At 50.0% G+C, this 13,728-nt stretch overlaps 1 protein-coding gene across 1 annotated transcript; it reads left to right on the top strand.

The window, feature by feature from the left end:
- The first annotated feature begins 6,847 nt into the window (after window positions 1–6,847).
- On the top strand, window positions 6,848–13,552 carry OTOP3 (otopetrin 3). Its single transcript, XM_030013057.2, has 6 exons — window positions 6,848–7,238; window positions 8,346–8,482; window positions 9,212–9,270; window positions 9,911–10,029; window positions 10,697–11,628; window positions 12,370–13,552. Exons 1-6 carry the CDS (start codon window positions 6,848–6,850, stop codon window positions 12,538–12,540), a joined length of 1,809 nt encoding a protein of 602 aa, XP_029868917.1. The 3' UTR covers window positions 12,541–13,552.
- The last annotated feature ends 176 nt before the right edge of the window (window positions 13,553–13,728 follow it).

Genomic DNA, 13,728 nt, shown 5'->3' with positions numbered 1-13,728 from the left:
GCCTCTCACAGCCCCACCAACCCTGCAAAGGCCTGCCTCCTTTTTTTCCATTGATCTGGTAAAGATACAATCTCTCCCTAGAAACTTTACCTTTCATAAAACAAAAGCCTTATTAATTTCAACTGCAGGAGCCACAGATTAAGTCAGAAAAGAGACGTAAATGGTGCACAGACGTCAGTCTTACATCCACCCCCACCCATTGTTTTAGCCCAAGCTGCTGATCTCTGACAGAGGCAGAAAACACTTTTAATCACCTACTCTATTCCTGGGGGGCACACCAGGTTTTCCTCCTACGTGCTCATGCTGGTGCCTGGTCCCAGGTTCCCAGGGCTGGGTGCGCCGAGCCAGGCAGGGCAGAGTTTGAACTGCTCTTTTGTTCTGGACAGTAACTGTAGGGGCACTTCTGGGGCTAAATAACTCAGGATGGGTGTAAGGAGAACCCCACGACAGCCCAAGCAGCACTGATACAGGCAGTAATCCCAAATCAACTGCTCCAGGGTGGTGGGTCAGCAGCAACCACAACTTCCAACCAAAAGCAATCATATTGGGATAAACCAAAACACTCTGGGGACAGCACAAGCTCTGCAAGGACCCTTTGCTAACCCGAGGCATCTCCAGGCTGCAAGTGCAGGGACGGCAGAGATTTCCAACCAAGGGCTGCATTCTTCTTCTGCCCTCCAGCCACATACGTGCATCTTCGGAGAGGCAGCAGGTAGGGAAATGGCCATCAGTAAACCCTATCTATGTACCCAAGAAAGGGGACAGAGGGAAGGTGAGCACCCACAAGTCCAAAAAAAAAAAAAAACAAACACAAAACCCCAAACCCTAAGAAAACTCCACTATAAACATGGGCACTGCTGTGTGCTCAAGGATCGTCTACTAGAAGGTATCAGCTCGTGGTCAGTTAATGTGCAAAGGGATGATCTCCAAGGCTGATGGGGAATCAGCCAAACGTCCCTGGGCAACTCCTTAGCACAGCCAGGATCCCAGGCGTGCCACGCAAACCCGGGTGCACCCCCGGAGCAGGTGCTGCCGCATCCTAGTTTCATGGATCCGTGCCCTTCCCTGGGACTCAGCACTGCCAGGCGATGCAGCCGACTGATCCTGGCTGCTCCATCACTAATCCCTCCACTACGGACCCGGGACACACACCTCCTCACAGCCCAGTTAAAGAGGGGGACATCTCTCCCTAATGGTGAGTTTTTATGGAAGGGGAGAACACCCCAAACGCAGAGTACCTGAGTAGCATCAAGGGGTCCCACTTGTTCCTTTGTACACACGTCCTTGTGACAGATCCCTGCAGAAAAGCACTGCTGTTAGCTTCATCTTCCATGCCTGGAAAGAGGGAAACTGAGGCACAGGAGCTGGGTGAACAGAAAGCCTGTGTCAGAGCAGAAATTGAGGCTGGGCCTCGAGGCCACCAGCAGCATCCCACTGACTGCTCCTGCCATTGCATCAATTATGAAGCAGAGATCAGATCCGCATTAGGGGATGGGGAACGAGGACAACCATGTGCCTCGGGGTGACTGTTTAAATGGAAGCTGCTGCAAATGAAGAGCTACAGGAAAGCCAAGGGCTGCCCTGGAGCTCTCACATCTTGCCAGGGGCTTCCAGTTTCGCTCGCTTTGGTATAAAAGCCAACTTGGCCCCCCAGGGATCTGAGCACCTGCTGTGCTGCAGGGGTTTGGTGGGAGCACTGAACCCCACCAATAAAAAAATCACTCCTCAAGGGATGCCAGCGTTAAGAGCCCAGCTCTGGGCAAGCTCAGGGAACACCAGCCCTGCACATCCAGCCCCAGGACTTGAGCCGCTGCATGAGTGCCAAAAAGGTCTTGATTCAGACCCTGGCCTGAGGCACGTGGTGCTAGAGCCAGCGAGAGCAGCAAGAAGGGGAAGAGATGAAAAGAAGGACATCAGAAATAACTGCTCAGAAAAAAGCAGGGAAGACCATAGCCAAGGCCAGAACTGAGTCATCATCTCACCACTATCAGGGTTTTGCATACCCTCCTCTGCTTCTTAATCATCTGTTATTTGAAGGTGAGTTTTGTTTTATTAGGGAAAAAAAAAAGCCTTTTATCTGGGTGATTTGCTCTGAGGTGTGTCAGGGACAGGGGAGGAATCCAAGTTACTTATTATCTGCCAATGCAGCAGCTGAAAAGTGGATGCACTGAGAAGGTCACAAGGCTGGAGATGAGAGATGGGTTTGCAGCACAAGGCAAGGTGCAGCCTGCGAGCAGGACCGGCTGTGGGATGTGCTGGGAGCCAGGGCAGGAGGTGGTGGCAGAGGAGGCACTTCCCAGGGACCAAGGCAGTCGTCCTCACCAGCAAGGAGCAACTCAACGCAGGCAGGAGGCCGAAGCGACCTGCACCGAGGGCCAGCGGGGAAAACTCCAAGCCATGCTTCACGAGTGGAGCCAGCACATACCCACAGAGCCCACCTGCTCCCTGTCCTGATTTCGGCTGGGATAGAGTTAATTTTCTTTCTAGTAGCTGGTGTAGTGCTATGTTTTGGATTCAGTATGAGAAGAATGTTGATAACACGCTGAAGTTTTCAGTGGTTGCTAAGTAGTGTTTACACTAAGTCAAGGATTTTTCAGCTTCTCATGCCCAGCCAGCGAGAAGGCTGGAGGGGCACAAGGAGTTGGGAGGGGACACAGCCAGGACAGCTGACCCAAACTGGCCAAAGGAATATTCCATACCATGTGATGTCATGCCCAGTATATAAACTGGGGGGAGTTGGCCTTGGGGGGGATCGCTGCTCAGGAACTAACTGGGCATCGGTTGGTGAGTGGTGAGCAATTACATTGTACATGACTTGTTTTGTATATTCCAATTCTTTTATTATTATTGTCATTTTGTTATTGTTATTATCATTAGTATTTTCTTCCTTTCTGTTCTATTAAACTGTTCTTATCTCAGCCCACGAGTTTTACTTTTTTTCCCCTGATTCTCTCCCCCATCCCACTGAGTAGAGAGAAGTGAGCGAGCGGCTGCGTGGTGCCTAGTTGCTGGCTGGGCTTAAACCACGACACTGCCTCAGCGCAGGACGGAGCTAGGGCAGTGCAGCATGGCTCACCCACGTTGGATGAGGCTGCTCTTTACGGTCGCCCCAAAAAGTGCTCACTCACCCGCCCCGTAGGAGACGTCACCGGCGCGGTTATCGGCGAAGAAAAAGGAAGGGTGTGGGCTGCCTGGGGAGTCGCGAGGTGAATGGCGTTCCTCAGGCGGCCTTTGGGCAAACACAGCTGCTGGGCACGAACCTCCTTCCTCCCCAGGGTCCTGTTTACAGATCCGCTTAGCCCAGCCTAGGTCTTATTACTGCTAAGTACACAGATAACGCCATTAATAAGCACACTGCTGATAGCAGAGGGGCAAACGTCACTCCTAATGTTTAGCAGCTTTCTCTCAGCCTCTGAGTAAAGGCAGCTTCTCCAGGGCAGAGCTGGGCAGTGATTTACATGATCGATCCACGTAGTTCAACTCATCCTCTCCCTTTCTGTCCCTCTCCTGCACGCTTGCTTAGTTAATGACTTGGTTAAACTTGTGTCAATGCATTCAAGTTAAACAGCTGCTCTTCTTCAACATAAAGGCCAAATTAGGAAGATAAACCAGTCTCCCAGGGCTTGACAGCTCCTCTGGGTTCAATCTCAGCTCCAAAGCCAGGAGAGGGCAAGCCAGGATAGGAAGGATGCCTCATCTTTGCAGCCCAGATGCACAGTCCCATTGGCAAAACCACTGGGGCACAGCAGACTCCAACATTTTACTTCAGGCCCATCTTTAAAGGAAAAACCTCCGGTTTCACACAAACTTCTTTTCCCCAGGATATATTCAGACTCCTGGCCTCCATTTCCCAGTTCTGCACAGTCACCCCAATTCAGGACCACAGCACTGAAAAACAGCCAGGTTTGTTAATGTCCCGCATGTAAATCTTCAGCTTTGTTCAACAAAGAGGCCAATAGCTCTTGGGAGATCCCAGTTCCCTGCTAAGCTCTACAGTGGGGTCTGGAGAAGAGCCAGGCACCCAAAGGAGACCCCAATTGCACTCAGGGGATCCCAGAGCATCAAAGCAAGGAGCAAGGACACGGTCGTCCAAGCAGGCTAGAGATGCTGGTGCTCTGGGGGAAGGCAGAACAAATCTAGCCATGGGTATTCTTGAAAACCTGCCCAGATCAGAGCGTCTGGGCTCCACCACAGCAGTGTAAGGGTTTGGTCAGACATTAAACATGACTGTTTTGCTGGCAGACATTAAATGCAACAGTTGCATCAGCGCACACTGGGTGTTCTCACCCAGGAGCAATGGGCCCCTTTCACTCTTGTTTTCCGTCCCTTTTATCACACCCCCACGCATGATAACCTGTGCTCCCCCCGACCACTCCTACCCCTAATCAGCTTCTTGGGAAATGTTTCATGGCTACAAATACCCAGCTAATGTGTTTGCCAGCTGCAAGAACCCCAGGGCTTAGGTTCATTCTGGGACACACAAGCAACGCCTCCCCAACATGGAGAGGTCCATCCTCTCCTGATGAACCCTCTAGGTTCACCAGCTCGGCCAGGAATGCCCAGTCCCCATTGCCAGCCACAAAACCAAGGGGATCAGCTCACCACAGAGTCCCAAGACAGAAATCAGTTTGCCCTGCAACAGGAGAGGGAACAGGGACAGCACAGCTTGGACCTAAAGCATCCCCGACCCCGCATGGCTGAACCTGTGGGGTTTGCACATGAGGGTCTGGCTCTGAGGTCAACATTAATAGGTCATAGCTCCCACACCCAAAAGAAGCAACCTTTCTGCCAGAAGTGCATCAAATTGGCATCGTCCTTGCACCTAGGCTGGACTGTGAGTTTTGCCTGTTGGATCAGTTTGGGTATCTGTGCCCTGGATAAAGGCACAAAGTAATGGTACACTTGAAAAAAAAAAATCTTAGGATCTACCTAAAAACAAGGGAGTGGGGAACTCAAGTGGATTTTAGTCAAAGCAGTGTGGCTAAGCACTCCCAGCACAAGCCTGTGCCAGGAGATTAGCTCTATACTTGCCTGAGCCATGGCACAAATTAATCACCGCAGCTTGTGGTTTTACCAGTTGGCACATCCTGTGCCAAGGCCGTTGACATGGGACAACCCAGCAGGTGTATAAAGGAGCTGATCCTCATTGGCTGCCCTTGGCAGAGCCGAGAGCTTCTCACTGAGTAATTAATGTAATGACAATAATAGACCAAAAGTAAACAAGGTGGAAAACAAAAATCAATGGGCTGGGAGCAGAGGCCGCATTCAGCGGGGAGCAGCCCCGACAGCTTCTGCCTGCGCCTTGGTCCGTCGGAAAGACTCTCATGCATCCTGGTGGCACTCCAGCGAGTGGTTTTAACATCGGCTGCTCCCACTCGGCAGGCAGCAGGAGGCTGCAGGGAGGTAAGGGCTGGGGCTTGGCTGCTCTCAGCAGCGTACAGCTACGGGGTCAAGGGGCTGGGTCCATGGCAGCAGCTGCTGCGTGCAGCCTTGTCTGGGCGCTTGGCTACCTCCTGATGCAGCCTGGATGGGTTTCCGTCTGATCCTTCTGATTTTATGACCTCTCCCCTCCCTCCCCTCAGCCCGAAGCAGAGGAATTACGGCCCTAGGAGAGGGGAGGGCATTTGCTCCTGTGCTACTAAGTTAGGAGAGTTTTGGAGCCAAACGGGGAAGAGTTTAGGACCAATTTTCACTAACAGAAGTGCACTGAACCCCCAGAAACCAGAGGGAGACAGAGCACCTCAGTGCACGTGCAAAGAAAGAGGGAAGCACTGAAATTTCAACCCCTTCTCAGACAACTTCTCCCCCAAAGCCCCAAGACAGCTACGTATAATTCCCCCCACCCTCAAACCCATCTCAGGGGTCTGCTTTCGCTCCAGCCACCCCCCACCGCAGCCAGAGTCATTCCGTGGAGTGAAAGCACCTTTCCATATATCAAATCTATAGAAAGGCTGGTCTTGCCCGGTTGCTGTATATGAGCAAGGAGTTTCCTCTCTCATGGGCAATATGGTCCTGCCGAGATTTTTCCAAAAGCCAGATAGACAGCCAGAGCCTGGGAGCTTTTCTATCTGAGCCAATCCTTCAAACTCCTCTGTGTCAGTGTGCTCACGGCTCTGTGCATTTTCCTCTTTGTTACAAGTAGAAAAAGAAAGCAAGCCAGGTATTAACTTTGTCCCAGTCTCAGCCTGCCTGGGTGGGAGGTTCGATCTTTTCTGAGCAGCTTAGATCAAAACTTACAGACCCTCTTTTTATTCTTTCCAGCTCTGCCACAATTTGTGCGACCATACAAGGACCGTGGTGTAACTCACACAGCCCAAAAACCACAAGGAAGAGGTTGGACCCATCAAACAAAATCAAACAGCTGTATTCAAATACAGCTCTGTATTCTCACCTAATCCTTACAGCAACAAAGGGAGAGGAAGAAACGGGAAGCCAGGGCTGCACGCAGAGGAGGTGTGAAAGGTGAGGATTGGAACTGTTTGGGCACCTCTGGTCCCAACAGCTCCAAGTACTGGTGGGGCAGGGCAGAGACTTCAAATACCTATTTTAATGCAGGAGCCTTTGGACAGCTTTTGGCAGAAGGGCCTTTTCCCAGTGCCCTGCAAAGACTCTGTCCACCAGGAAATTTTTAATGCCTTACCTGGGCTAAAGACCAATCTCTTTTCCTCCTCTCATCCAGCTTCTGGAACGGGAAAGGGAAGCTGCAAAGCAAGGAAGGGAGATCACCACCCAAGTGGCTTTTACAGCAGAGCACACAACTTCTCATCTCAGCATGTCCCCCACCATCTCTCTTACTTTAAACCTCCCCTTTGTTCAATGCAGCAGGTGACCCCCAGGCAGATGAGCCATGTCGGACAACAAAGCCTCAAGGCAAAAGCCCTGCCACCACTGCAAGAGCAGGCCAGCGTCAGCCCCACCAGACACCTCCACGATCCACTATGAGAAGTTCTGGCTGTACCGTCACTGCTCTTCAGTGCAGCAGAGGGACAGGCAAGCTCAGAAAGCTGGGCAGCTCTTCTCAGGGCTGCTGGCCATGAACGTGGTGTTTCTGGGCAGCGCCTTCATCAGCAGCGTGATTTTCAACCACGTGGCCATCACACTGGCAGACGTCTGGATCCTGCTCTCCATCCTCAAGGTCTTGTGCGTGTCCTGGATTATCTACTACCTGCTGGGCACCAGTCGGCAGCCGCACGCAGTGCTGTACCGGGATTCCCACGCTGGGCCGATCTGGATTAGGGGTAAGTTCTGCTTTCATCATCTCGTGCCTTTCCCCTTCTTCCCAGTGCTTGGAAGATAACGAAATTCTTCCCCTAGTGCTAAAAGAGCTAGAAGCCATAGTAGGTGTAGTTAGGGCATTGGAAATCTCCCAGTGCCCTTTCAGCTTGTGGTGCAAGGCTGGGGGAAGAGAGGGGCATAGTGGAGGCCACAGAGAAGAACCAGACCACCCAGGAAAGTCTTGAACTTGGATTCCCTGTAGCCTCCAGTCCAACTTCACGCTGTGGTCCCTTCCCAAAGCACAATCCAGGAATGTCCCACTTGCAGCCCAGCAACTAAGCACAGTGGGAGATACTTAGGAAAGGTTTTAGGCATGACCACTTTGCAAAGTGAGAAGAACCACCACGTATACCCTCTAAGGGCATCAGCAGCCCCATGCCACCCTTGTCCTTGTTTAGCATCACAGCAGCCTTGTTTCCAGGGGAAGATTGCTGCCCAGTGGGTCACAACCCTGTGACACCCAGGCTTTCCTGGGAGATTTCCCATCAGTAGTTGCCCCACTTCATGAAATGACACTTCTCCAAGCAGCCCTGCCTCTGCTCTATTATGGAGTTTCTAATTAGTGCACGGTCTTGTTAACTAAGCATGGAGAATTAAAGGGAAGAAAGCTGCAAGGTACCCGAGTACCTAAAGCTGTAGAGAGATGTCCAAGGCAAAAGGGAGAATCAATTAAAGGGTCCTAACTTGTGCAGACTGGTACTGCCAAAAGCCTCAGCACACCTGCATTCATCTTGGGTTTTCTCCACAAGGCAGAAACATCACCTGCCGTTAGCTTACCTCTGTCACTCCAGATTGCACAGAAAAGGCCAAAACCCCAGTTCCCACCTTGTTACAAGCAGAAGAAAATACCTTGTGTTGTCTGAACTCCTTAAACCAGCCAAAGCACACAACCAAGTTCAGGAACCAGGCTCCCCTTTTCCCCCTTCTCTCAAAATCATGAGACTTCCAAATGGGAAGGCCTCCAGCTCCACCCAAAACCAAGAGGCATGAGGGCTTCAGTCCGCAGCCAAGCTCAGATGCTCCACAGACATGTCTCTGTTTATTTACTGGTGCTTTTGCTGTTTGCCCAGGGTCAGTGCTGCTGTTCGGCAGTTTCAGCATCCTCCTGAACGTGTTTCACATCGGCTACAGTGCAGTTCTCATCCAGTGCAAATCCAGGGTGGAAATTGTGTTCCCCAGCATTGAAATCCTTTTTATTTGCACCCAGGTACTGCATGTTACCCTTCTGGAAGCTTGCTGATTTTCTCTTTCCCATTACTGGGAGCCCAAGGCGTGGGGGGAAGTGGGTGCACATAAGGCATTCTCATGAGCATTAAAGTATCCACTTCAAATACCACCCACACTCCTCACATGCCAGATTAAGAGACAAAGTAGTAAGATTTAGAAAGAAAACACACTAGCAATACTTGACATACTGTAGGATCCAGAGGAGTGTGTTTCGGAGCAAAGTAGGGAGAGAGGAGAGGAAATTTCAGATTTTGCCAGAGATGTCTTTGTACCAGTCTGAGACCCAGCCTCTCTCTTTATTTGCGAATGCATCCCCCCAAGAAAATCCTTTGCACGCAAAAATATCTCGAACCATTTGCAACTCATTGCTCTGATAGCAACTCTCTTCTTTCCAGACCCAAAGCCATATTTGAAAAGGAAACTAGTTCCCATCTCAGCAGCAAATATGCACATATATACAAGACAGAGAAAAGCAGATCTCCTAGATCTGTACCAGGTGCAGGCACACACATGCTACAGTCAGCTAAGGACGCCAGCACATGCCTCAACACTGAGATGCAGGTGCACACATGCCCCTGCACCGCTTGCACAGAGGCAGGTTTGCTCCCACTCGGACATGTGCTTTCTTGCCTGCCTGTCCGTTTCCACCACGTGTACGGCAGGCTGCCAGCTTCACCCTGCTCACGTCATTATTGTTATCAATTTGCAGGCTTTTTTTCTGTGGCGTCACTCCAAGGACTGCATTCAAGTCCAGCACAACTTCACCAGGTACTAAGAAGGGGAAAACACTGCCTTCTACTCCTCTAAAGAAACCCTTCCTTTCTGTCTGCTTATGACCTCCGTTATTCCCACTAGAACTGTCTTCATCTGATCTTACACTGACTCTCTATATTCTGCATCACACAAGAACCAAGCTATGACTCGATCAGACCCATCCTCCTTCCATTGACCTGGGCTCACCAGCACCCTTCGGTTTTCACTTGTGCCTCGGACTGCTGCAAAGCTTTTTGCTTCCTCCTAACCCCAAATACCTTCCTGCTGCATGGCTCAGGGACCAGTTCACCAAGTGGAGGATGAGGTGGGGTGGCCTCGCCATTCCTATCACCGGGAGATGTCTCAGCCTTCCCTCCCTCAACTGCACCCAGACCTAGGCCAGTTTCACCAGCAAGCCTGGCATTGCCTGCCCTGCTCCTTTGCAAATGGCCAAATGGGTACGTCCTCAGCCATAGTTGTGTGTGCAAAGTCACGCACCAATGTCCATACGCAGAACGGGCACAAATGCACTGTGTTTGCATGCATCTGTGCGTGGGTAAGCAAGAAGCAAAGGGCAGCACCACATGGCAGGTGGACACACATCAAACAATCTCCACAGGCAACATACTGCAGAAGTGCCTTTCTCTTCTCCCAGGTGTGGGCTGATGTTGACCATAGCCACTAACCTCCTCCTCTGGCTCTTGGCCGTGACTAATGACACCATTCACATGGAGATTGAGTCTCAACTGCGTGAGGTGGAGCAGCGATTTGCAGGCAAGGCTCCTTTTTCACATCCCTATTTGTGTTAGGCTGACATAGATTTCCAGGGAGACAACAGTTCTTGATCTCAGGGATGTAGGTATCACAACCAGTTCCCCCAAATGCTGCAACTCCCCTATTATCGGAGGTTGTCTCAAGGAGATGGGCTGCAAGGGGAGAACATCTTCACCTGGAGGGGGTGGGATCTGCTATGAAACCCTGGAACTGAGGGCTAGCAAAGGAAAAGCCCACCATAAATTAGCATTTTTGCTCACATTTACCTGTTGACTGCAAGCAAAAGATTGCCAGACTAGAAGAGACTCACATAATTGCTGTGCTTTTCTTTCTGAGGATATGGGGAAAAAAAAAGGGGGAAACATATTCCAAGAGTAGACATAGAGGAAGCTTCACTGTGAAGGAAGGGGGGTGTCTCTCATTCAGCACCTATGGTGTTGAGCAGAAGGATCACTACATATTTGGGAAAAGATATTTGCTAAACCTTGTTATTCTGAATCCTCGCACTCTTGAGGACCGAGTGGCAGTCACTTAACTTCCTACTGATCACTGTTTCTGAGATATAGAGAGACAGGTGTTGTGCCTGCACACAGGAAACTCCCAAAGATAGCCATGAAATCCAGGCCATCTCCCTTATAATTGTTGCCGCCTTCTTCTTAAGCTCCAGGCAATGAGACTACCTCGTGCACATGCCCAAACACAACTATCTGCAAAGTCTTCCAGAAGGGCTACATCCTGCTCTACCCCTTCAACACTGAGTACTGCCTCGTCTGCTGCTCCGTGCTGTACGTCATGTGGAAGAACGTGGGGAGACGCATCAATCACCACCACGTCCCTCACATCAAGCCCAAGTTCAAGCTCCAAGGGGTGGTCTTTGGGCCACTGCTGGGCGCCGCTGCTGTAATCATCGGGATCTGTGTCTTCATGATGTACCAGATTCAGGCCACCGGCTCAGCCGCCAACCGCCAGGTCTTCGTGATGTATTATTCCTACTACATTGTGCTCCTGCCCCTGATGAGTGTGGGCGCAGTGATTGGGACAATCATCCATGCCTTGGAAAAAAGGGAGCTGGACACGCTGAAGAATCCAACCCGCAGCCTGGATGTGATCCTGTTGATGGGGGCAGCCCTCGGCCAAATTGGCATGTCCTACTTCTCCATTGTTGCCCTTGTGGCCACTGACCCCAGGGACCTGTTGAACAGTCTCATCCTGTCCTATTCTGTCCTCCTCATTTTTCAGAACATCACCCAGAATGTCTTCATCATCGATGGGCTTCACCGGCAGCCCTCTGTAGCAGCAACTGAGGCCAGACACACAGGACACGCTAGGCAGCATGCAGTGGCTTCAGAGCTACCTGGCAAAGAGGAAAACACAACAAGCAGCAAACAGGAGCACACACAGGTATCTCCTGACAAAGAGGAAGAAATTGAAGAGGAGCAGAATCATGAAGCCTATGACCAGAGACGAGTGAGCATGCTAGAGCTAGGACAGGAGATCCGGAAAGTTTCTCTGTCCTATATCCATAGCTACTCTCACCTGAGTTGGAAGAGAAGAGCATTAAGGGAGATTTCATTCTTCTTGGTTTTGTGCAACATCATAGTAAGTATTGCTCTTCCTGCTACATCACAACTTGGCTGAGCCATGATCACCTGTGATACAGATGTGCTCTCATTGTCTTTCTCTTGGGCTGCTATTCCAGAAAACAAACCTTTGCCCACCAAGTTTCAACTTGCTGGTGAGGCAAGTTAAGACTGATTTTGCTGTTAATACCCCACTCATAATTACAAGGTCTCTTTTTTAACCTAAGAGTCAAACATGGTTAGGTTTCCTGGGTGCAGGAAGGAGACAGCTAATAAATCCTTACGTGCCAAAATCTTAGCCTCTGAAAAAGTTATCAAATTCATTAAGGGTGTTTCATGAGATTGGTGGAGAAAAAAGGCATCAGCAGTGAGTCTTTGTAAACATGAGTCTTCAGGATTGAAACACACCCAATAAAGTACACTGCGCTCTGGGATCTTGAATCAACATGGATCTTCACTGCAGCCTTAATCCAGTGAAAACAAATTGGCCAAGGAAACAGTGAAATTCTGTAGAAAGAGGAAGCTGGCTGGGGCAGAACGAGGCTATCATTAGGTTTCCAGGAATTCAACAGTATTTGACATATAGCAAGGAGTCAGCAGCATAACTAGGGGATTTTCCTTCTCTTCCCTGGCAGGGAGACTCCTCTGATAGTCTTGAAATATTCCTTCAATGACTTGAGCCAGTGCTGAGATTAGAATGCAGATAGGAGACAGTTTGTCACCCTCTGACTTCTGCTCTTTTTTCCTTACACCTCTTTAGCTGTGGATCATGCCTACATTTGGGGCTCACCCTGTCTTCGAGAATGGACTGGAAAAATCATTTTACGGCTACTCCACCTGGTTTGCAATCGTGAACTTTGGCCTCCCACTGGGTGTGTTCTACCGAATGCACTCCGTCGGGGGACTCCTGGAGGTCTACATCACAGCCTGAATCAAGCTGACTCCCTGCCCCAGAGGCTGGGGTGTAACAATGATGCTGAACAAAGATGCAGTAAGCAGCAGATATGCACATGGAAACTTTTAAGCTTTTTCCCTCCGGCTTCTGCTTCAACTTCTCCTTGCACAACATCTCCGTGAGTTTCAGAAGAAAAGGAGGTTGGTTTATATTATCATTTTTTCTCCATAGAGAATAGACTTAAAGCCCATAAACAAACCGTCTTACTACTCTAAGGAAGCATGCATGCTGGTACTTTTCAGTGTCTGCCAGTGGATGCTGTATGGTAGCAAGTGGGACTTTACCAGCTCCTATTGAAATCTTCTAGACAAAAGAATGCAAGAGCAGCCTTCAACAAAAGCACCAAAGATTGACCTGCACTCCACAGAACTTCAAAAATCCACAAAGACCACCAGCCACACCACTGCTCACCAACCCACCATCCTGCAGCACAGAAGAGACCTATCAGTACCAGCCGCACTAGAAGCACATACAGCCACAGTCATTCAGAAATGAACCAAACATACACTTTTTACATGTAATTTTCAAAAAGATGCTGGTAGTTGCTTTAATGGTCAGAACAGGGACTATTTCTGTTTGTTCCTGGTGCCAACATCCGGCACATCAACTTGCGCAAGTCCTGTAGGACTCAGCCCTACTGAGTGCCAAGCTCTTGCAGCTCTCAGTATTGAAGAGCAGGACAGGCCTTCAGACCTGCACCAGTTCAGTGCATCTTTTCCCATTATCCAAAATAGAAGCTATAACATTACCTTGCCTTACTGAGAATAAACACTATTTCTCCTTGCAGGCACTCAGAGAGCCTCAAGTGAGAAGCACTAGAGAAGTACTAAGGCTGATCTTTACTTGATGCTACTCATGCATGATGTTATCACCAGCGTGTACTAGCAAAGGTCCCACCCTTGCACACACACAGAGCTAGTTCAAGAAAGAGCTACTGCCAAATCTACTGTGAATCCCCCCCCTACCCCAACACTTCAATCCTCACTGCTGCTTTGCACATCCACAAACATTTTGCAAGGTGCACTGTGCGTAAGGGAACACGGTTGCACAGCGTGGTGCCTGATCAAAGACCCGTTAGTATTTGTTCCACAAGAGATGCTTGCTTTGAAAGCACATGGGAGCGCAAGGGGGCTTGCAACTATGGGTCCCAAATACAGAGCCTGA

This window comes from Aquila chrysaetos, chromosome 5 (genome assembly GCF_900496995.4).
Source record: "Aquila chrysaetos chrysaetos chromosome 5, bAquChr1.4, whole genome shotgun sequence".
NCBI classification, from domain to species: Eukaryota; Metazoa; Chordata; class Aves; order Accipitriformes; family Accipitridae; genus Aquila; species Aquila chrysaetos.
Note: the sequence above shows the minus strand (reverse complement) of the source record. Positions and strands in the feature narration are given on the sequence as shown.